Genomic DNA, 24,579 nt, shown 5'->3' with positions numbered 1-24,579 from the left:
AATCCGTCATACACCACCAAACCCTCCTCTGCTGTCACTGCAGACGGGCAGGGTCACCTACAGAGCAGCGCTTGTAGCTGTTAATGAAGTGATGCTCTTTATTTGAGGGTCCCGTTTCAGAGGGAAGACTTCAACCACTACAACATGTAACTCAGTTCCGAGGAGCAACAAGTAGGGATAAAAATAAGAGGCAGGATTGGGCCTTAGTGTGTCCAGACTTTTACCTTCATTACAGTTTCCATTCTTTTCAGGAGACTCACTTTCAGCTCCTCAAAGAACCTGCAGACACACCTCCAAAGTTCTGTCTTAGAAGCTGGTTGATCATTTTCTGAAGTAATCAAACTCATTCAGTGGTGTTGAGGTCTGGACTCTGGGGTGGTCAGTCCGTTGTCCAGCTTCTTTGTTTGATGTGTCCGTCTCCTTTTCTCAGCGAGGTTCTTCTTGATCAGCCACACATCCTTTCAAACCCACAGCGCTGAGTGGTCTTCTCACAGTGGAAGGATGGACAGAAACACCTGTGGATGTTTTCAGATCTGAAGCAGATGTTTTCAGATGGAAGCTTTAAGTGATGTTTATCTGATGGGGGCAGTGTTGGTGTCGACCAGGTCTTCCAGGTGGTTGTTAGGAGTCACATTTTATCTGAAGCTTGTAATCATTTTTTGAATTCCAGTTTTGGACGCTCCTGTTTTGTTCACTGGACATTAAATGAATGAAGGCTGACGTTTGCACAATACTGTATGCCTGGCACAGTTTGGTACAGGTGCAGCTGAGACAGTCTGGAAAGTACCTAAAATGCTGGAAGTTGCGACATTCCTGTGAGGTGCAGCGGGCTTATTTGCTTTAATAAGTAGCTCTTCTGGAAGCAGCCGAATGTTCTCACTGTCTCCGTTCCTCAAGGCTGCTGTTGGGGGTCAAGCATGTGAAACCATTGCTCATGTCTCAGATGGCACACAGGTACTTTCCCGTCACTGAAAACAGGATCTGCAGATGGCAAGGCTGTGGCCTTCTGTGCTGGCAGAAATCATCACAAACTGGCAGCCTTGATCATGTTTTACTGAATCTGAACGGCCTGAACGGCCAAAACACTGTTATGACTAAGTTAACTTATTTAGAACTCCCAGTTCAAGCCACACAAAACAGATTCAAGGCAATTTTGCTGTCAATAAAGCTTGAAAATTTGGGATCAATTTCAATTCATTATTTTGAAGCTGCTCTTTCCTTACAGAGTCACTGATTAGTGCTTCAGAATGCAGCAATAAAAACTCAAACTCAACAGCAAAGGCAACAAGACTGAACATCAAAGGAGAAATATTGGAGCAGTATGTGTGAATCAGGCCTTAGAGAGCTAAGACTGTGCTGAACAGTCACAAAGGCTTCCTGTAAATTTGAAAGAGCTTGTGCAGGTGAGGAAGCAGAACAACAGATAAAAGCATCATCTGCATTAAAATGCATTTCAAACATTATTGCAGAGGTCATTAATGTATATCGTGAACAGCAAGGGCCCCAAAATGGAACCCTGTGGCACCCCAGTTTTAATAGTAAGCTTCAAAAAGTAAACACTGACATGTGTTACTTAAATAATTTCTAAACCAGCCTGTAACCTTGTCAGAGAACCCAACACCAGCCAATTGGGACTATAAGTTGTTGTGGTTAACTGTGTGAAAAGCTTTTGATAAATCTATGAGTGCTATGTTTTAGATAGACAAAATATTATTAATATTTAAAACTCTTTTAACTTATCACTAACCAGAGATTCCAAAATTAGCGATAGATTAGTTATCAGGCCAAGCATGCCGAACACCACAGCACAGGCTCAGTTCCATCTAACCAATGCTAGAATAACCCCCGTTTAGAGGATTTCTGAGAGTGCAAAGTCGAGGAACTGGTGATAGAGTGAAAGCTGAAGGTGAGTGTAACTATTAGCTGTCGCTGAGCTGCTATCATGCCTATTTTTCGGAGTTTTTTTCTTGGTTTATTTGGCCGTTCAGACGTGAAATAGAATTTTAACAGATCATAATTTTGAAATACCAGCAGAAATACCGTGCGAAAGTTTTAGGCACCTAAGCAAAGTTTTAACCAGTTGATCTCAGCAGTGAGTTTATCACAATATACATTAGAATAAAGTCGTATTCATAATTCAAATAAACAGAAAAACAATAAAAAGTAACAAGAATTTCTTGGGTCCATATTTTTCCTTGACACCTTCACAGCCGCCACAGAGACTCGTTAATATCATCAATTACATCATGAGCTCAATTTACTGAGCACTGATTGGTCAAACCAGGAGCTGCTTTTAACTACATATAATACTGGGCTTCCTCGAGGAGAGGCTTGGAAATGGGTAAACAAACACACCAACATCCACTAACATCGCTATTTATTGCTTTTTATATATATATATATATATATATATATATATATATATATATATATATATATATATATATATATAAAATTATTAGTTAATATTCTATACATTTTGTTTATTCAAATATTAACACTTTTCTCAGCAAATAAACACAAACTACACAAATAAATAGAGAAACTGAAAATGTGTCTTGGGTGCCTAAGACTTTCGCAGGGTACTGTAAATAAGTGACATCGGTGTGTCTCTTGTTATTAATCAACTGCGGGAAAAAATGGAAAATACAAGAAAACTGAGGGATATGAGTCGTTTACCAAAGTGTCCTTAACTGTAATGCGAGGAAGCGTCAACATTACAGCAGCTGTAGTTGTTCTTTGCTGACAAAGGTTCTCCGAAAGTCCTCAGCATCAGCTCGGCCAGACAGGAAGGCGCGAGGACGTGGAGGGTGACACCATCAGTCACTGTCTGAGTAAATGCGCTTTTGCTGGCTGCTTTACTAAAAGCGTCAGTGTTTAGAGGAAAAAGGCAGATTATGGCCTGCACTGTGACCTTAATGACTTGCTGTAAGTTACCGACTAGCCCTCCCCCCGCTGTGATCAGCTAATGCTGAGTGCACATACTCACCACTGAGGTGCTACATTCCACAGCTAGCACACCAAGCTAACACACCCAAACACATTGACCAACGTGCACAAAAACAGGCACTAATGCAGGCATCGTTTACTGTACAGAAGCCAGAGAGCATCCTTCATTTAATGTCCAGTCAAAACAGCCATTTAGTACAAGCTGTTCGTTTAAGGAAATACTTAAGTCTAAGCCGAAGACCTTCCAAAACTGGATGTCAAGAAAATGTGGCTCCTAACAACCACCTGGAAGACCTGGTAGACAGCAAAACCGCCCCCATCAGATAAACAGCACTTAAAGCTTCCATCTCAACATCAAGCTCCAAGAAGAATATTTGCAAATCAAATGAAGAAGCTGCTGGTGTTCTCAAAACAACAACAACAACAACAATAATCATCGTCATCATAATGTATATTTGTACAGCATCTTTCATACTTTAAAAATGCAGCTCAAAGTGCTTCACAAAAGTAAAAACAACAGAAGATGAGAAAAATAAATAAAAACAAAATATAATACACAAATAATAAATAGCAATACACACACACACTATATATAATTATATATATTATATATATAATATTACAATTAAAAGCACAAGGTGAAAGTATAATGAAAACAAAAAAAAAATACAATAAAAATCCAAATTATGTAAAAATTCCAGTAAAAACAACTGAAACAATAAAAACTAATCAAACACCAAAGTAAAGAAATCTGTTTATGTTTTTTAAAAATACGGACAGAAGGAGCCTGATGGATGCTTACTGGTAAGGTGCTACAGATCTTTGGTGCATAAAAACACCAATGGACTGACCACGCCAGAGTCCAGAACTCAACACCCCTGAATGGCAATATTTGGATTGTGAGAAGCAAAAAATGCAAAACCAACTTGTAGGACTGAACTTTGGAGGTGTGGAAAAACATCCCTGCAGATTTCTTTGATTAGGTGAAAGTGAGTCTACGGCAAAAAGTGGACGCCTAAATGCCGATTTAAAAAAATATATGTTACTGTTTTTGAGGTTCTGCGTGATTTTCTGTTGTCCGCAGAAGTCTGTAACTGCAAACATCCTGTACCGAAACACATCACTGCACCTTTTGGTCAAATTCAAATGTTTCTGCATATCATTCCACGCAGATGGAGCTCTGCAACTAAAAGCTGCCTCGCCGTAATTAGAACGTCCAGCTGAATAGGATTATTAGAGTGTGCATTGTAGTATACATGCAGACAGATATGAAGGAAGCTGACTAATAATTGCTTTATAGAGAAAAACATCAAGTTTTTATTATTTTTACCCAATTTTCTCCCCAATTTAGTCGTGGAGACCTGTGAAGCCAAAAATGCCATATTTAAGTTCACTGTACTGGACGTCTTCACTTATTTTCACAAAACATGTCACCTGACCAGGCGTGCCTAAACTTTTGCATTCAACGATATCTTTTCTGCTCTTGTTCCTGATGCTGGGAAGTGAAGGGCCGGCTTGGCTGGTCACGAATAAATGAAGGGTGGTCTCTGACTTCTGCACAGTACTGTATGCAAAGGCATGCAAACCAAAAACGTGACCGCAGAGGAGCAGCATGCGAGCTTGTGCAGACGACACGCACACACATGCTGTTTACACATCCTGCAATGCCTCGCCTCACAGCAAACAGCTTCCATGTAATAAGACTGAAAGCGCTCAGATACTCAGGCAGGCAGTCATGTATGTGCTGACGTACGCTCCAGCCTGTCTAACCACTTCAGACCTTTATCAGATTCCTGCGCCGTGTCATCACAATCTCTGCTCGTCACTTACGGGCACTGATCGCCTTTTAAGGCAGGGAATGCCAAGCGTGACAAACGTCCACACTATTCTGCTCTTTATTGTCCAGGCAGGAGAAACATCTCAGCTGCTATACGTGGTACAGAAACCGATGGACCAACACCTTCAAGAGTGCATGTCATAGAGAACCTCATTGTCCCATGATACAAAAACAGGGGCAGTTTAAGACGAGGAACTTTGAAACGTTCAAAAAGCATCGTAAACAGGTGACGCAAGCATAAAGGGAAGGATGGGCCAAGGGTGGTTGGTGCTTCACCGATTGGTCTTATATACAGTATAATGCAACAGTATAATGATTTTGCATTTGAGGCCTGAACATCAAGCTAGAACTTCTTTTTGAGCCTTTGAGTGTGACGCTAGTACAGTAAAAATGTAGGACGCAGTCTGAAAAACTCCCCACCCAACACCTCTGAAATTGATTTATTTCAGGCTTTACAGGGCGACTCACACTAGTAAAGATTAAGATTAAGTGACCCTTATTAGTCCCACAACGGGGAAATTTCACCTTCGCATTTAACCCATCCGTGCAGTGAAACACCACATACACACTAGTGAGCAGTGAGCACACTTGCCCAGAGTGGTGTGCAGCCCAAACCACAGCGCCTGGGGAGCAGTTGGGGGTTAGGTGTCTTGCTCAAGGACACCTCAGTCATGTACTGTCAGCTGTGGGATCAAACCAGCGACCTTCCAGTCACAGGGCTGGTTCCCTAACCTCCAGCCTACGACTATCCCAAAACAGGGTAACCCAGAGCCAGGTTTGAACTGCTGCTGTACGGATCAGCGGTCCGTGGCGTTACTGCTGCGCCACCGGGACGCAAGTGTATGTGCAGCCCATTTTAGTGTGTTTTATTAACTCCTAAGTCAGAAAGTACTGGAAACATACTATCAGCATTTTTAGAGTCCCGTCAGAGTGAGATGAGCAGCAGTGAGCAGTGCTTGTGTTTTTAATCACTTTAAAATGACGTCAGACTCAGGAAAACGTCCTTCACACGTCCTTATTAAAGAAGACCGAGAGGAAGACGTCGTGTTCTGAGATGCATAAACGATGTACGCCATCATTGCTCTCTAGCAGCTCAATGCCCACAGAGCGACAACAGCATCCTAGTTCATAACAGAGTTGCAGGAAAAAAAACAATTTATTTGATTATATTGTTTTTAAATTTCCACTCTGTCGGCGGGAAATGCTCAGGCAGGTCAGTTGGTTTCAGGTTTAAAGCTGGCGGTCAGCTGTTGTGTCTTTCGTTGCCTGCAGGGCGACCGTCAGCGGCACGTTGACCTGCCTGAGCTTGAGTGAGCAGTCATACTGTGTTCACTCACTCTCTGCACACAACAGCTGGAGAACAAAACACGAGCACTTTCTTCACAAGAGACTGGCTTCACTTCAAACCTCTCTCTATCTACTCCTCTCTCTCTCTCTCTATCTCTTTCTCTCTATCTCTCTTACTCTCTCTCTCTCTCTATCTCTCTCTCTCTATCTCTTTCTCTCTCTCTCTCTCTTTCTCTTTCTACTCCACTGTCTCTCTCTCTCTCTATCTCTCTCTCTCTCTCTCTTTCTCTTTCTACTCCACTGTCTCTCTCTCTCTCTATCTCTCTCTCTCTCTTTCTCTCTCTCTCTCTCTCTTTCTCTTTCTACTCCACTGTCTCTCTCTCTCTCTATCTCTCTCTCTCTCTCTCTCTCTTTCTCTTTCTACTCCACTGTCTCTCTCTCTCTATCTCTCTCTCTCTATCTCTCTTTCTCTCTCTCTCTCTCTTTCTCTTTCTACTCCACTGTCTCTCTCTCTCTCTATCTCTCTCTCTCTCTCTCTCTCTTTCTCTTTCTACTCCACTGTCTCTCTCTCTCTCTATCTCTCTCTCTCTCTCTCTCTCTCTCTTTCTCTTTCTACTCCACTGTCTCTCTCTCTCTCTCTCTCTCTCTCTCTCTCTTTCTCTTTCTACTCCACTGTCTCTCTCTCTCTCTATCTCTCTCTCTCTTTCTCTTTCTCTTTCTACTCCACTGTCTCTCTCTCTCTCTCTCTCTCTCTCTCTCTCTCTCTCTCTTTCTCTTTCTACTCCACTGTCTCTCTCTCTCTCTATCTACTCCTCTCTCTCTATCTCTTTCTCTCTATCTCTCTTACTCTCTCTCTCTCTATCTCGATCTCTCTCTATCTCAATCTCTCTCTCTCTCTCTTTCTCTTTCTACTCCACTGTCTCTCTCTCTCTCTATCTCTCTCTCTCTCTCTCTATCTCTCTTTCTCTTTCTACTCCACTGTCTCTCTCTCTCTCTATCTCTCTCTCTCTCTATCTCTATCTCTCTTTCTCTCTATCTCTCTTACTCTCTCTCTCTCTCTATCTCGATCTCTGTCTATCTCAATCTCTCTCTCTCTCTCTATCTCAATCTCTCTCTCTCTCTTTCTACTCCACTGTCTCTCTTTCTCTCTCTATCTCTCTTTCTCTCTCTCTTTCTACTTCACTTTCTCTATCTCTCTCTGTCTATCTCTATCTCTCTATCTCTCTCTCTATCTCTCTTTCTCGCTCTCTTTATCTCTCTCTCTTTCTACTCCACTCTTTCTTTCTCTCTCTTTCTCTCTCTCTTTCTACTCCACTCTTTCTTTCTCTCTCTTTCTCTCTCTCTACTCCACTCTCACTCTTTCCCTGTCTTTCTCTCTCTCTCTCTCTCTCTCCATCTCACTTTCTCTCTTTCTCTCTTTCTGTCTCTCTCTCTCTATCTCTCTCTCTCTCTCTCCCTATCACTCTTTTGCTTTCCATCTCCCCACTTCTTCCTCCGAGTTTTTCTCTGGAAGGGTTTTAAAGACGTGCGGGTCAGGGACAGGACGCTGGCTGCAGGCTGAATGACGCGAGCGCTGTAATAAACTGCGGCGAGTGTGAAACTAAATCTTTCTTTTCCTCCGACGCGCCGCTTCTGTTGTTTCAAAGGCTCTAATTCAAGCAGCCTGTCGCGCCGGAGCAGCCAAACAGCAGCAGCACGCTGTGTACGCAGGTGTGCAGAGATCCTGCAGGCAGCACCTCGGCCTTCACACAAACACTTAGCTCACGCAGTCGCGCGCAAAAGCTTGAACAGGCCAGGTCGAATCAAATGCTGTGAAATGCTGAAAAGACCAACTTTATTGTTTCACATTGTTACTTTGTTTCATATCATTTTATTTTATCTCCATTCTGTTACTGTTTTTATTTGTTATGTCTACTTTTTATAATCCTTTCACTTAACTGTTAGGAACGTTAGTTTGCCTGCTCAATCTTTTATTTAGACATTTTATTAATTGGTTTTATTTTATATTTCTCTTTCTTAATCACATCTAAATGGGTTACTTCTTCTGCCATTTATCCTGTCGGGTTTTTCATGTCTGGTAGTTTTATTCATTTTATTTTAACCTAAAAAGTAAGAAATTGATTTTTTATTACCTTTAATATTGTCAATGCTCGGCTGCACTGAAAATGAGCGCCACTTTTAATGTATTTCCAAGTGAAAATAAATATTGATTGATTGAACAGGTTGGAAAAAACAACTGGAATAAAAAACTGGAATACATTTCTTTGAAATGAGTAAATAATCAGAGATTGTGTATTAAAGTGTGCAGCAGTGTGTTCTCTGTAGAACTCATTTACAGCAAACATGCCCTCTGACCAGGGGCACGCAAACTTTTGCTAACTTCTGGTGATGTTGCGTCCTTTCTTTTAGCATTTGTCATCTAAAATTCTAAAATAAAAGTCCCACACATTTTGAATTTTAACCACATAACGCTGCTGGAACAAAAAAAAAAAATTCTCCATTGTTGTTATTTTTTTTACATAATGTGAAAATACCTGCTGCTCTTTACATTGTGTGTAAATTTTACAATGATTGGATGAAAAGAAACGTCCCAAAATGACTTGGAAACAATTCTGGTTCCATTGACTTACATTAAAACTAAAGTATGTTCTTCCCTTCTACTGCAAAGATACCAGGTTCTGTTCCGACTGCAGCGATACACTCTTATGTAAGCACATCTGTCACTACAAACCACAACTACTACTATTTGTGATCATATATAATAATATTAATAATATTTATTATTAATAGTAGAAGTAGTGTAAATACATACACTCACCAAGCCCTTCATTAAGTCCACCTCCTTGTTTCTGCACTCATTGTCCATTTTATCAGCTCCACTGACCATAAAGGAGCACTTTGTATTTCTACAGATACAGACTGTAGTCCGTCTGTTTCTCTGCATACCTTGTTACTCTGCTTTTCGATGGTCAGGACCCCCACAGAGCAGATACACTATATTTCCAAAAGTTTTCACTCACCCATCCAAATCATTGAACTCAGGTGTTCCAATCACCTCCATGGCCACAGGTGTATAAAGCCGAGCCCCTAGGCCTGCAGACTGCTTCTACAGACATTAGTGAAAGAATGGGTCGCTCTCAGGAGCTCAGTGAATTCCAGCGTGGTACCGTGATCGGACACCACCTGTGCAGCAAGTCCAGTCGTGAAATTTCCTCACTGCTAATTATTCCACAGTTGACTGTCAGTGGGATTATAACAAAGTGGAAGCGATTGGGAACGACAGCAACTCAGCCACGAAGTGGTCGGCCACGTAAAATGACCGAGCGGTCAGCGGATGCTGAGGGTCATAGTGCGCAGAGGTCACCAACTTTCTGCAGAGTCAATCACTACAGACCTCCAAACTTCATGTGGCCTTCAGATCAGCTCAAGAACAGCGTAGAGAGCTTCATGGAATGGGTTTCCATGGCCGAGCAGCTGCATCCAAGCCTTACATCACCAAGCGCAATGCAAAGCGTGGAATGCAGTGGTGTAAAGCGCCGCCACTGGACTCTAGAGCAGTGGAGACGTGTTCTCTGGAGTGACCAGTCACGCTTGGGCGAGTCTGGGTTTGGCGGTTGCCAGGAGACGGTACTTGTCTGACTGCATTGTGCCGAGTGTAAAGTTTGGTGGAGGGGGGATCATGGTGTGGGGTTATTTTTTAGGAGTTGGGCTCGGCCCCTTAGTTCCAGTGAAAGGAACTCCTAAAGCTTCAGCACCAAGAGAGTTTGGACAATTTCATGCTCCCAACTTTGTGGGAACAATTTGTAGCTAACGAAACGGCAAAGAGAGAGATTTAAGACGAACATCGATCATTTGTACATGAATGGACTTATTAGTGTTTATTATTACTCCAGCTGGTTTCCTGATACGTTTAATCTGCATCGAGAAACTGACAAACACTAAAAAGTCGTGAAGCTGGAGTTGCTCCTGATTTGCCACCTTAAATGGTGCAGCAGTTGCATTAAGGCACCTCTGATACCATTTAAGGCGGAATGGGAAAATCTGAACAAGAAGCTGGTGAATGAGAAGTGAATTCAGCCTCATAAAGAAAGAAACTGTTCTACCTTTAAGGAAAAGTTTCCTGTCAGAGATGCGAGAAAAGCTTAAAGAAAGAGCAAACTGAGTACATTTATATTATATTTTTTAGCCCATATTAGCACATCAGCACATATTGACATATATATATATATCCAAGATGGTAAAAAAAACATAAAATGTTGTGGCTCTCAAGATGGTTTGATTTTTTTATTGAAAGGACAAAATGGCTCTTGCTAACATTTGGGTTGACGACCTCTGGCACAGTAGATTTTCTAACATATCCTAAATTTTAATGCGCAAGTATTGTTCATTTATTGAATTTAGCAAATTGGAAAAAGAAAACATTAAATATGGCCTCTGTAAACATGACTTTCTTACTTTCTCCTGTGTAGTTGGACTGGGGCGTATAAACTGCATAAGACTGCATAAGACTGCATAAGACTGTAATGAACTGGGTGTAACGAGCAAAATGAATTATATTTATTTACATATTATCGGATGTGAGCCGAAGCCAAAACTTGCTATTATTCATGTACATATCTGGAAATGCCGAACATAAACATTTATAAAACGTACAACTTCGGACTAAATCTAATTGAATTAGCATCACAAATGAATAAGATTTATATGCAGGATTGTACCGTTCTGTAGTGCAACAGACGCAATTCAGATTCCAGCGTGGCAGCGACAGACAGTAAACGCGTATGAAGAAATCAGCGGCGTTAAGCATGAGGGGAAAACGAACTCTTCCTTTAAGTCATCACTGGCCAAGTCAAACTGACAGGTATCGTAACAGGGACGTCAGCGCGGTGGTCCACCGCTGGGTGGTTTACTGTGCAGAGTAGGACTTTACTCTGATTTCCACCGAAAAACGTGAGGTGAGCTGACACACCTCTCCAACGTCTTTAATGACTATGTGTGTGCGGTGGTGGTGGGGGGGGGGCGGCAGTGGGGGGATTTGAGTGTGCGTGAATGTTTTCCTCTCCAAGCGTTGAGGAGCGCCCATTCATGCAGGCAGGAAGTGAGGGAGCTGGTTGGTGGGCGGCATCTGACGTCAATGAGGCATCAGAGACCATGAAACAGGAACCAAAACATCCACAAAATCCCCTGCCCCCCCTGTGCTCATAGGCCTGCTACGCTCGCGCTACAGCCACCTCCACCTGACCTGAACAACTAACACACACACACAGGTGTGTTTTATACCATGTATAAAACACAAGATCACACACATGGTACATGTAGATATACCAAGAAAAATGGCATAATTGTTATGTAATTATTAGAAAACAATAACATATATGAACACTGAGTTTTTACAAAAGCACATAAAAAGTCAGGAGTGTGTTGTCGGCCCTGTAGGTTAGCAAAGAAACGGAATCATAGAAACCATTCATAACAGAAACTGAATAATTCACAGTAGGACTGAATCATTTATAATAGAAACTGAATAATTCACAGTAGGACTGAATCATTTATAATAGAAACTGAATAATTCACAGTAGGACTGAATCATTTATAATAGAAACTGAATAATTCACAGTAGGACTGAATCATTTATAATAGAAACTGAATAATTCACAGTAGGACTGAATCATTTATAACAGAAACTGAATAATTCACAGTAGGACTGAATCATTTATAATAGAAACTGAATAATTCACAGTAGGACTGAATCATTTATAATAGAAACTGAATTGTGCACAGTTCAAACAGAACAATTCATAATAGAAACTGAATGATTTGTAATAGAAACTGAATTATTCACAGTAGAAACTGAATCATTCATAATATAAACTGAATTATTCATAATAGAAACTGAATTATTTACAGTAGTTACTAAATATTTATAATAGTTATGCATAATATACAGGACCTATGAATCATTTGTAGTAGGTACTGAATAATAAGTCTGCAGTTTAAGGAGTTTAACAAGGCAATCACACAACATCAGTGTCAGCTTGCAACACACTTTAGAAGACGTCAAACACTCTCACACACACACACACACACACACACCTATTCTGCTCTCCCCCACACTTTCACTCACACACACACACGCACACACGCACACACACTGCTTTTCTTTGTGGTTTTGCTGCGCAAAAGCTCTCACTCTGTAATACATCACAATGTGGTTCACTCACACTTTCACATCCCCCCCAACACTCACACTCACTCACACACTCATTTCTGTCTTCTCGTAAGCTTTATGCTCATTATTCTTCTTTCAAGAAAAATCTGGGTCAAGCACAAGCTTAACAACAACACAAACAATAAAAATACATCAGAGAACACCAAGAGCTGCTGTAGGGTGGGTCCATCTGTGCCCATGCACCTCTGAAGACAAACTAAAGAGCTTCTAGTCCAGTCATCATAAAACTGACCACGAACACACACTATATTAGCTGTCCGAAGTCGTGCATCATCGGCCCTCATGCCTGAATAAGGAGCTCAGAGTCTAGGCATGTTTTCCTTTTGGAAAAAATAAATGGCGAATTGCCAATATTGCACACTGTAGTAAACAGAAATTTTCCAGACCCCATATGCAGACCTGCCAACCTTGGGAAAATATGCTAGTGAAGTTTAGTTATTCAACGGGGTCTGCTGCTCTCTCCCCCTGTCAGTAGCCATGTCTACATGCAGCCTGATAATCCGTTACTAATCCGACCGATAGCTCAATCAGAATAGAATACGTCCATGTAAACACCTCAATCGGAAGAGTCTAGTCCAACTGAGGACATTCAGAATACAGTTTCTATCCGACTGAGCGAGGCGGGTAATCCTGTAAATAATCCGTTAAATAGAAAAAATTACATCCATGTAAACGCCTGTATCCGATTACATTCCCTATCGGAACGTTTAAGTCCGTTCTGCATGTGCGTCGCGTCACAGTGAGAGTTTATACCGTTCAACACGGCGGAGCAGAAACTGGTCTGCAGAGGAGACGAAGTTCAGGCTCTGATCTTTAAAAGACGGCGGTGGGACGGACGTCCAGCTTATGTGTCTCAGAACACGACGTCTTCCTCTCGGTCTTCTTTAATAAGGACATGTGAAGGACGTTTTCCTGAGTCTTTTTAAACTAATTACAAACACAAAAACTGGAAGCACGTGATGCTCGTTGTCACGGTAATGTCCACACTAAGTGGTTCTCTATGCATGCGCATAATGTTGGATTTGATTACTTGTAGTGAGCATGTAAACAGAGGTTTTTCATCAGATTGTTTAGTAGAGTAAGAATAAATACCTCAGTCTTGATCTATAACCAGAATGTATTTAATCGGATTGGCAAAAATCTTTGCACGTAAACACAGACAGTGAAACACAGACAATGTAATGTTACTTTGCCGACTTAAATGCCTGGTGAACAAGCAAACTAGCTTGCAAATTACATAACATCAGGCTAACGCTATTAACATTAATAATAAAAAATATCTGCCCCAAAGTTGGCAGATTTGATAAGTAACTCCAGCCTCCAGGGAGGAGAGCGAATGAGAGGGATAAAAAACATTTTTTGTTGCTGTCGATTTGCAGTCTCTTGAAATGATTGCCATAGACATAGACAGCTCTTATACACATTACAGCCATCTGCAACATCAACAGGTACTCCACAGTGATCTAACAGCCTTACCTGGCAGAGAGGCTCTGGTTAAAGGCGGCTGAGTCGTCACTGGTGATCTCCTGATGGAAAAATAGAGGAGAGCACAGAATAGGAACAGCAGTGAGTTTTTTGGGTCCAAGCCCATTATTGTCCTAACTTAATAAATACATGACGTCAAATTATTCAACAATACCTGATTTATGTGAAACAATTTTCAGTCCATCCATATAAAATTTATTTTACTTTGTCGGGTGGTGCAACCATCCAACCATATATGCTGATTAAATAAACTATCAAAAAAGGTAATTTATTTATATAAAACACTCAATTAAATAGTTTGGCATGATTTTTATGTTTGAAAACTTTAAAATAAAAACAAAGGTGCAAAACAGAGCAACTTTAAAAGTTTTCAAGTCCTTGAAAAACTTCTACCCACAAGTTTTCACTTCCTTAAATGTCAGGTGGCACCAAAAAACAAAAGACTTTTATTTTGACATGCATTGCACCATGAAGGTCACTTGGGGTCTTCTTTATGGTACAGCATACTGCATCATAAAGAAGACCCCAAGTGACCTTCATGGTGCAATGCTGGGGTCAGTAGGCCTTTCACAAAATTAGTATAAAATGTGACTTTTGAGTCGTGGATAGAGCGTTTTAGTTCACCATGTCAGGTAGAATGAAAATGTCTAGTTATTATTACGATAATTGAAATTTCCATCCATCCATCCATCCATCCATCATCGTTGACGGGTAGTCCAAACAGGGTCGCGGTAGCAGTTGGGAGAGCAGGCCCTTCCTGGATCGGGGCCTTGTCGTGGCGGAAGGGCTTGTGTGGTCTCGGGATCTTCAGAGCTAAGTCGTCGGGAGCAATATGCTCCTGGTAGGGTCTCCCAGGGCGAACAGGTCAGAAGACCCAGACTATCACGATCCAAAGTTTATCTCCATGCATATCGTGCATAAAAAATCGTGTACCCTGCCCGGGAAAGGGTCACTGGGACCTACCCCTGGAGCCAGGCCTGGGGGTAGTGTTCCACGGCGAGCGCCTGGTGGCCGGGCAGCCCATGTAATCCGGCCGGGCTCAGCCCGAAGAGGCAACGTGGGCCCACCACCCGCAAGGTCCAGCATGGGGGAGCGGTGCAGTGCCATAATTGAAATTTGATAAATGATAAATGATATTTGAAAGAAAAATGTAGGTTTAAAAGTTCAAGGACAAAGGTTTCTACAGTGTCTAAGTGAACGCCAGGCTAATTTGAAATTAGTCTGAAAAGTCAGGTGGCGCAAGCCGTCAAATGGTGCAACCATTGACCAGCACAGTTTTAATACCTGAAATAGGCAACTAAAAGCTTTAATAACTCTCACTATGTTTAAGATATTAAATGCACATAGAAAACCTTGAGGTCACTGACTCATATACAAGAATTGATACATACAGTCAAGTGCAAAAACCTGTTTAAATGTCAATGTCAATTTTATTTCTAGAGCACATTTAAAAACAGAGTTGACCAAAGTGCTTTACAAGTTTAAAATGAAGCAATAAATCCAAAAGTCAATAAAATAACAAGAATAAAACACAATATAAAGCAACAAACACAATAAATAGAATACACTAACATGAGATCAGAGACAGAGACAAAAACCCTGAAAGCTCTGACTGAACTTGAATTAAAAGCGAAGGTAAACAGATAACGTTTGTAAGGAGGATTTAAAAGACTGTGTAGACTCTGAAGTATGTATAATGGAAATGTATAATGTAAATGTATAATTCTCTGCTACATATATGCCTTGTGCCTCCTCCCTTATGGCTGTTTTGACTGGAAATTAAATACATGAAGGTTGGTCCCCAACATTTGCACAGTAGTGTATGTACAATTTAATATTCATTTAATTTGTGCCTACAACACAGTAGGTCTCTGTCAGACTGCAGACTGCACGTTTGGATCATTCCATTATATTGTTTTATTTATTTGCTTGCCCTGTTTTGTAAAGTCTATGACCCTTTTTTGCCACTACAAACTGTAAAAACATCTTTTTACAGTTAAAGTGCTGTAAATTTGATATATGCTGTCTGTGTAGAACTATGAGATTCATTCATCTCATAAAATAACAAAAAATAAAAAGATAAATAAAAGATAAATAAAAGAAAAATTAAAAAAACAGTTGATTTCCATGCATAAGGAGGGTTAGAGCATCGTGTGTTTTAAAGTAGACGTAACGGTCTTCCATTACAGTGAGAGCAAACGGCCCAAAAAGCACAAATTAAAAGCCTCAATAGCTCACAAGGCTTAAGTAAGTGTGCCCTCTAGTGGACACTTTGTCACACTGTTTGGAAACTACAGTAAAGTAGGAAAAAAGCACTCACTTGCTGGATGGACACGGCACGTTGGTCAGAACGCTGAAGTTATTCCTGACTGTGCGCAGACTGGCAAGCACCTGGAGTTCAGGGAAAAAAATAAGATGGATGCAGTAAGTCATCAGGAACAGAATACAGAGTTAATCGGCTGATAAAACACCGAATGTGGCCTGGATGAGCCGGAATGACTGCCCGCGACACCTTTACCTGAGCAAAAGGCGTGACTATCAGGTCTTCACCGTGTCTGTAGAAGCAAAAAACACTGTTAGTGCCCACGCTAGTGAAAACACAGCACACCTCACTTGTGACAACAAGCAGAAAACCTCAAATATCGACATTCCTGCATGGTTAAATGTAAACGTTGTCACTCAGAGTGGTTTGGCTTTTGCATGCAGTCGAGAGAAGTGAGTCGGACTTGTCCACAGTGAAGAGATGCATGCAAGGTAAGGTAAAGTAAAACAGTCCCCAAGAGAAAGGTATTTTTTCTGACTATTTTATGTGTTGATGATAATAATTTCAACAATAATATGTAAGAATAACATTAACAATGTTAATAATAATAGTAAAAGGCATTATTATTATTATGTATCACTATAACATAGTATTAAATTCTATTTTATATATATCAGTATTATTCACAGTGGTGGTGATAGGAACCAGACGTCCACCTCTAAAAGCTCCCTCACAGAAAGTTATTCCATCAAACTAGTTACTACATGGCTATGAATTCACGGCTTTATGACAGTTTTGAGAAGATTTGGGCTACATGGGACACATGCAGGTGCTGTGAGGCAAAATAGTCCCCAAAGAAAACGTATTATTTCAGATTTTCACTATTTTCATCAACCCTCCGTATAAACTCAGACGACTTGTGTAGCTTCTCTGGTGGTTCTGGATAGTAAATAAAATGTCTATACTTGATTAGATTAAGTGACCCTTATTAGTCCCACAACGGGGAAATTTCACCCATCCGTGAAGTGAAACACCACATACACACTAGTGAATACACAAACACGTGAGCACACTTGCCCGGAGCGGTGGGCAGCCCAATCCGCAGCGCCTGGGGAGCAGTTGGGGGTTAGGTGTCTTGCTCAAGGACACTTCAGTCATGTGCTGTCCCTCCCGGTCACTAGGCAGGCTCCCTAACCTCCAGCCCACGACTGCCCCCAAATTGTGTTGTAGTCATGGCGACGTCTGGTTCCCATCGTCACCACTATAAAGACACCTGAACCATTTCACACCAAACCCACTCTGAATCACTCGGTTCAGCTCAACCACTGAATCTCTCTCTCTCTCTCTCTCTATATATATATATATATATATATATATAATACTGTATTAATATCAGTAATTATTAAATAATAGTAATAATAATAATGTATTACTAATGTTATAACTACCAGACGTCACCATGTCTACAACACAAATATAGCCATTTCTTCTACTGTGCAAAACCACCAGTGAACCCACACGTGTATCCTGAGTCTTCATCCTGTCACTGTTAGAAACAAGGAAAAACAAGTATCTCCGTTTTTTGCCATTTCAGTTTTCTATATTTCAGTTTAGCAGCTGTCCTTTCTATTATGTTAACTTGGCTTTGGAACTAAATGATATTACGTTAACTCACAATAAAGACGAAATGTTTTTGGCCTCTGCTGTTACTATTTTGGAGAACATCTTCTGAAAGCCACGATATTTAACAGTAAGGCTTCTCACAACACCCTGCATGTACCTCTCGGCCAGGAACGGATTTTAAAAGCACCAAATCCTTCTCAAAATGATCATAAAACAGCGCCTCAGGCATCAGACAGCTGTCCTGTCATAAGTTCCTGCGAGGGAGCTTTCAGAGGTGGACGTCTGGTTCCTATCACCACCACTGTGAACCTGTTCTGACTCGGTAAGCTTCTCTAGACCTGAGCGTGTCACATCAAACCGCTCTGAACGACTCTGTTTACATCTCAACCACTTAATCCGCAGAATTTCTGAAAAGTAGAAGGTGCAGGGGCGAAGAATGGAGGTCCAGATGGCCGCTGACAGGGTTAACTCTCAGGGCTTTTTTATGGATGGTGGTCAGCAGAGAAGGGGTTTTCACCACATCTTCAAAATATGACACCAGTGGTGAAGAGAGTGCTCATTCTTGAAGAGCGAGAGGAAAAGGGTGAGACTTTCCTCTTTGTCTTCTGTACTTTCTGTTTCGTATGACGCCCACACTTGTTCACAGATACGGAGGCTCAAGTCTAATCCAGCCCTTAGAAGCAGCCGTTATTACCGTAGAGAATGAAAGCATGTGGTCATTTTATCTATAACATCTCTCATTTCTAGCTCGCTGGAACAAGCAGAGAAACTCTGTGGAGCAAGAGTGAAACTGAACCAGCTCAGAAGTGCAACTCAGAGCTGAATGTACATTCATTATACAGCTTGCTATGTAATTCATATAACTGTACAATTATTTATAGTGCATGTCTTTCAAATAATTGCGTTTTATGTTTTTTAACCCTCTATTGCACAGTGTTGCCTTACGGAGATACTTTATCTCAATTTGGATATAAAATCTGTGTTTTCCCATTTAATTGCAGAAAAGGGTCTTTTACCTTCAAAGGACAAAGACTTCATGACATCACATGACCAGGAATTGTTATTATGATGCTGTTATTACTGTACACTCCAAATACCAATTAAAACTGTATTTATTTTCAATATTTGTAAATACTGGGTTGCGTCGGATTTGTTTGGTCTTGTTTGCAATAAAATGATGTTTTCAGAAAATGTGTGTTTTTTTGTTTTTTTTTGTTTTTATGTGCCGTGGTACAATTGCACATTATTGCCATGTGGCAACAATTTACCAAATAACCCATTTAATTTTTTCACGATGTTTCTGTTATTTAAGCAACTTTAAGTAACAAAAACACATTAAAACTGTTTAAGATGTTTAAGTAATAGTTCATGCAATAGAGGATTAAATCTATAATTAAACACTAATAACCCCACGACTCTCATGCTGCGTTTATGCCTTGCTGGTAGACAAATGACGGCAAACCGTTTTTCGATGGAGCCATGACAGAAGACCGTAGCAGTTCTTAGTGACCAGCTATAGTCTCAAACAGTGCCACTGACCACAGTACAGGCTTGATTGTGACTGACTGCTGCTCTTCTGAAAGCAGTGTAGATGATCAAACTAAACTGAAACTAAAGCTGATAGCGAACCTGTTCTATGGTGTTTGGGACTGTAGCGCTTTGGCTAAGCGAACTGTAGCTCAGTTAGCAGGCCAAAGGCACCACACAGCACAGCACAGGTTCGTTTCCAGCTAGTTGAGGCTAAAATGACACTCATTTCGAGGGTATCTGAGAGCTCAGAGTCGAGTGACTGGTGTTAGAGCTGAACGTGCTCTGGTGAGTGTAGCTCTTATCCTTTGATTAGCCACTTTCATGCTTAGTTTTTCTGTGCTTTTTTTTCCTGGCTCTAATATTCCCCCCATCTAAAATCAAAAGGGGTGGAATATGTTAATCTGGCCGTTCAGATGTGGAACAGAAATTTGACGCAACATCATTTTGAAGTACCTTATTACCGTTTTATGGATCATACTACCAAATTGGAGCGGACAGTATGACTTGGACTTGTAAATGACGTGGACTCTAGAAGAGTCAGTGGACAATACAAACTGCTAAAGCTCTCCTCTGATAATGAACCACAGTGAAGCTGTCAACACACCGACGTCTGCCCGGCTTCATGCCGCTATCATCAGCGTTCCGGTACGAGACGCAGAACCACATCTTTTTTAACGCAAACATATGAACCCAGCATAAGGGTAAATGAAATTCAATGAGTTTTCCATTTCTGGTTGATGACAAAACCTGGGATAATAACTTTTTTATTGTGTACAGTTCTGCACTCGTCCACAGGCCAATAAGCAGCAAAGAGATCTGAACACACGTGCGTGCAGGTCACTCACAGTTCGCCCACGATGGAAGAGTTGCGGGAGGTAGATTTGGGCGACAGGTCGTAGTCGCTGTCCGAGCGGTAGAGGAAGGATTCACGCCGCTGACCGTGTCCGGCCATGCTGGGGTGCAGCACCAGGCCTGAGCCAGGGGACAGCTGCAGATCCAGCGGACTGCAGCCCGCAGACGGGCCATTCTCCACCTCCAAACTACAGCAGGACACACAGGACACAACCACAGGGGCACTCAGGTAAGAGCAATGTTTCAGGTCATTCCTCTAAATAACATAAACATTTAAAAAATTAAACAGGCTAAAAGGACGGGCGTAAAATAGGTTCTTAAGTTGGAAAGAACCTGTAGGGCTAAAAGTAACAACAACTCATGCTTGTAAAATACTGAAAAGACAGGCTCATGAGGTTTACATCTATATTTACGGCATTTGGCAGACGCTCTTATCCAGAGCGACTTACAGTTTGATCATTTTACACGGGTGAGCGAAGGTGGTGTTAGGAGTCTTGCCCAAGGACCCTTATCGGTATAGTGTAGGGTGCTTGCCCTGGTGGGGATTGAACCCCAGTCTACAGTGTAGAAGGCAGAGGTGTTACCCACGACACTAACCAACCACACAGAGGCTCTTTCCTAAGAGCGATACTGAGAGATTCTGGTGTGGTCATAAAGCGAATGTTGCTGGCAGAGTAAGTAGGTTGTGGTGTTTGATAGTGAGAGGAAGAAAAACAAACTTCTGAAAATAAAGAAAGCTCCAGCAAGAGAGACAGACCGAGAGAGAGACAGAGAGAGAGAGAGAGAGAGAGACCAGCTCCAGCAGAGGGAGTGAGAAAGAGAGAGAGACAGATAGAGAACAGCTCCAGCAGAGGGAGTGAGATAAAGAGAGAGAGAGAGAGAGAGAGAGAGAGAGAGAGAGACCAGCTCCAGCAGAGGGAGTGAGAAAGAGAGAGAGAGAGAGAGAGAGACCAGCTCCAGCAGAGGGAGTGAGAGAGAGAGAGAGAGAGAGAGAGAGAGAGAGAGAGAGACCAGCTCCAGCAGAGGGAGTGAGAAAGAGAGAGAGAGAGACAGATAGAGAACAGCTCCAGCAGAGGGAGTGAGATAAAGAGAGAGAGAGAGAGAGAGAGAGAGAGAGAGAGACCAGCTCCAGCAGAGGGAGTGAGAAAGAGAGAGAGAGAGAGAGAGAGAGAGAGACCAGCTCCAGCAGAGGGAGTGAGAGAGAGAGAGAGAGAGAGAGAGAGAGAGAGAGAGAGAGAGAGAGACCAGCTCCAGCAGAGGGAGTGAGAGAGAGAGAGAGAGAGAGAGAGAGAGAGAGAGAGAGAGAGAGAGAGACCAGCTCCAGCAGAGGGATTGAGAGAGAGAGAGAGAGAGAGAGAGAGAGAGAGAGCAGCTCCAGCAGAAGGAGGGAGGGAGAGGCAGACCAGCAATCTTGTGATAGCTGAGTGCATCTATGTGTCACCAAAAGAAAGAGGGTAAATGCTGGTCTCTTCAGGTCACCACTGTGTCACCAATGAGTCACGACAGAAAAAGCCCACTTTCCCACTGCGTGTTTGATGAGAGTTGCAGGAAGTGGGGTAAAGGGGGACTGGTGCAAACGACACCGAGCTCTGACCCAAGCAGGAGCAGAGAGCGACTACTGACCGTTCACAGGATGACTTAAGACACACTGAGAGCATTGAGCAAGAGCTGGACTCTGCTGTCCATTCCCACACCTTTCACAGCTGAAACGTTCTGAATACAAACGAGCGTCTTTCTTCATCAATTTGCAATAACTTAACTTATCGCCATTGTCAAAAGAAAACCTTGTATCTCCAAAATAGGAAAAAACACACTCTACTTTTAATGTAAGTCAATGGAACCAGACTCTTTTCCAAGTCATTTTGGGCCGTTTCTTTTGGTCCTTGTATTGTGAAATTCACACACAATGTAAAGAGCAACAGGTGTTTTCAAATAATGTCAAAAACTGAAAACCGCCAAAAATGGAGATACAAGGTTTTCTCCCGACATCAGCGATGTTAAAGTCTAGTTCCACGGTTTATTAAGGTTTATTAAGAGGAAAATATGTGGCAATGCCAGCTAAGGAATGCCTGCGTCCACACATTTGATCTCCTTGCTGTAATCAGGTCAGCACTAGTGAAATTCAGTAGTTTTATGGTACCAAATGAACGGCTTCAGTACCACAGTGCACTGAAAAACTCCATGTCACTCAGTACCAGACCGCAAGACCCAGGATACGGCTGTATTTAACCGTTTTAAAACGTCTCCAAATATTAATATGGCATTTGGTGTCATTCTGCAATATTTTAAAGTGAGTAAAAACAGAAAGAATAGTTTGCTCACATGGTCTCCAAATGAGTGGGTCACAGTGCACAGTTCAACCCAGACAGCGAGCATGTATTGGCCTGCGGACTTGATTAGGTCAGCACCCCGCTGGCTGTTTGCCACTGCTGTTCCACCATCGGACCACCCACATTACTGTCCTGCACACAAGCTCTATCTAGTTTTAATCGGACTTTAGTTTTAAACAGACTTTAGAGGCACAGAGCCCATCATTTCAGGAAAAAAGCAAATATTAGAAACAACTAAGGGACAAAGTAACGACTTGGCCTGATATAAAATGACGTTGCTGACGCTGAGCTGGATTAAAATGATTTACTACACTAATTTGCAAAGTATAACTGAAAAAAGGAAGGAAGGAAAAATAAATCGGACTGTGAGCGGAAAACGAACGATGGTAAGCGGAATTTTGTCTAATACTCTGCTTAACCACAGATGAGCCGTCCGGAGAACACTGAGCAAAACGCCAGTGGTCCACCAGCTTTGCCATCAGCGGCCCACTATCCTCCTGCTATCAGGAAATAAATATCAAACCGTCAATCTAACGGTTGCTAAATGTTAAACATGGTTGATAACTAGGAGAAGCTGGTTAGCGTGTGTAACGCGGGGGGGCGATGATGGGGTGGATTTATTGGGGCAAATCCATAATCAGGGTCTAAACAGCCCAGGGTCAAGGAGCCAGCACAGAGAGATCGAGGGATAAACGTTACGGAAAGGAACACAGGGCTTAAATACAAGAACAACCAGGGTTAACAAGACACAGGTGAAAACAATCAAGGGCGGAGTCTAGAAACAAGGGGGCAGAACAGGGAAGAATCAAAACAAGGAAGCACATGGACAAAACGAGAGGTAAAGAAACTCACACGGAGGACTGGGAGGGGCCAATCGTGACAGCATTAGCTTAGCTAGCATGACAACAGCTCTGCTCACCAAAGAACATGCTGGACTCTGGCTAAAGCATGGAAGTTTAGATGAAAGTCAAATCTGAAGGACTGAAGTTGAGACAGAAAGGTGTTTTGATCTAAAGCCTGTTCGGCTAACTTAATGTTAGCGTAGCAACAGGCTACAGACCCAAACAGTGCCACTCACCACAGCACAGGCTTGATTCTGACTGACTGCTGCTCGTCAGAGACCAGTGTAGATGATATAACTAACGTCTGAGAGAGTAAAAGTGGAGTGACCGATGTTGGAGGGACCGAAAGCTGAAATCAAACCTGTTCTGTGGTGTTCGGGCCTGTAGCGCTTTGGCTAAGCTAATGATAGCACAGTTAGCAGGCCAAAGGTGACACATACCATAGCACAGGCTTGTTTCCAGCTAGCTGAAGCTAAAATGACGCGCATTTCGAGGGTATCTGAAAGTCGAGTGACGGGTGTTAGAGTGACCGCTGAATGTGTTGTGGTGACCGTAGCTCGATTAGCCACTTTCATGCTTAGTTTTTCTGTTTTTTTCCTGGCTCTAATATTCCCCCACTTTCTAAATACCGCAGAATACCTTATTGCCGTTATGTGGATCATAATGATTCGGATTTGTAAAGAATCTGGAATTTAGGCTAAAATAATGTTGCTCTGAGTGACCTTATATTTCAATTACGTTTATTTCATTACAATAAATGATTGAACATTCAGTTCCTCAGAGATTCTGGTTGGTTATTTGAGTTGCTGTTGTCTTTCTATCATCTGGAACCAGTCTGCCCATTCTCCTCTGCCCTCTCACATCAACAAGGCATTTTCGTCCACACAACTGACCGCTCACTGGATATTTCCTCTTTTTCGGACCGTTCTCTGTAAACCCTAGAGATGGTTGTGCATGAAAATCCCAGCAGATCAGCAGTTTCTGAAATACTCAGACCAGCCCGTCTGGCACCAACAACCACGCCACGTTCAAAGCCCCTTAAATCCACTTTCTTCCCCGTTCTGATGCTCGGTCTGCACTTCAGCAAGTGGTCTTGACCACCTCTACATGCCTAAATGCTGCCATGTGATTGGCTGATTAGCTATTTGTTAACAAGCAATGCTTTATTAGCAATGTACCTAATAAAGTGGCCGGTGAGTGTATATTTAGCTTATTACTGACACTATTAATGCCTTGGGTTCAATAAATCGTAATATAACCCTTTCTGTATGCATGTCATTAAGGGCAGCGTGTCTTGATTAGCCTGCGATCCGTTGCGGTCAGCAGACAGTGTCCCCGGGCTCTTACAGGGA

The 24,579-nt window shown here is 42.0% G+C and overlaps 1 protein-coding gene across 2 annotated transcripts in view; it reads right to left on the bottom strand.

The window, feature by feature from the left end:
- The window catches only part of pde4bb (phosphodiesterase 4B, cAMP-specific b), a 78,136-nt gene that overhangs the window by 21,741 nt on the left and 31,816 nt on the right, over positions 1 to 24,579 (bottom strand). For both annotated transcript variants that reach the window (XM_017703407.2, XM_017703408.2), the window contains 4 exons: positions 20,049 to 20,243; positions 16,306 to 16,342; positions 16,108 to 16,178; positions 13,779 to 13,828 (listed from right to left, as the gene is read on the bottom strand). In XM_017703407.2, the coding sequence (XP_017558896.1) occupies positions 13,779 to 13,828; positions 16,108 to 16,178; positions 16,306 to 16,342; positions 20,049 to 20,243 (353 nt within the window). The remainder of the gene's footprint in view (positions 1 to 13,778; positions 13,829 to 16,107; positions 16,179 to 16,305; positions 16,343 to 20,048; positions 20,244 to 24,579) is intronic.

Source organism: Pygocentrus nattereri, chromosome 2, assembly GCF_015220715.1.
Source record: "Pygocentrus nattereri isolate fPygNat1 chromosome 2, fPygNat1.pri, whole genome shotgun sequence".
Taxonomy (NCBI): Eukaryota; Metazoa; Chordata; class Actinopteri; order Characiformes; family Serrasalmidae; genus Pygocentrus; species Pygocentrus nattereri.
The sequence above is the reverse complement of the archived record's forward strand: the minus strand, read 5'-3'. Positions and strand labels throughout refer to the sequence as shown.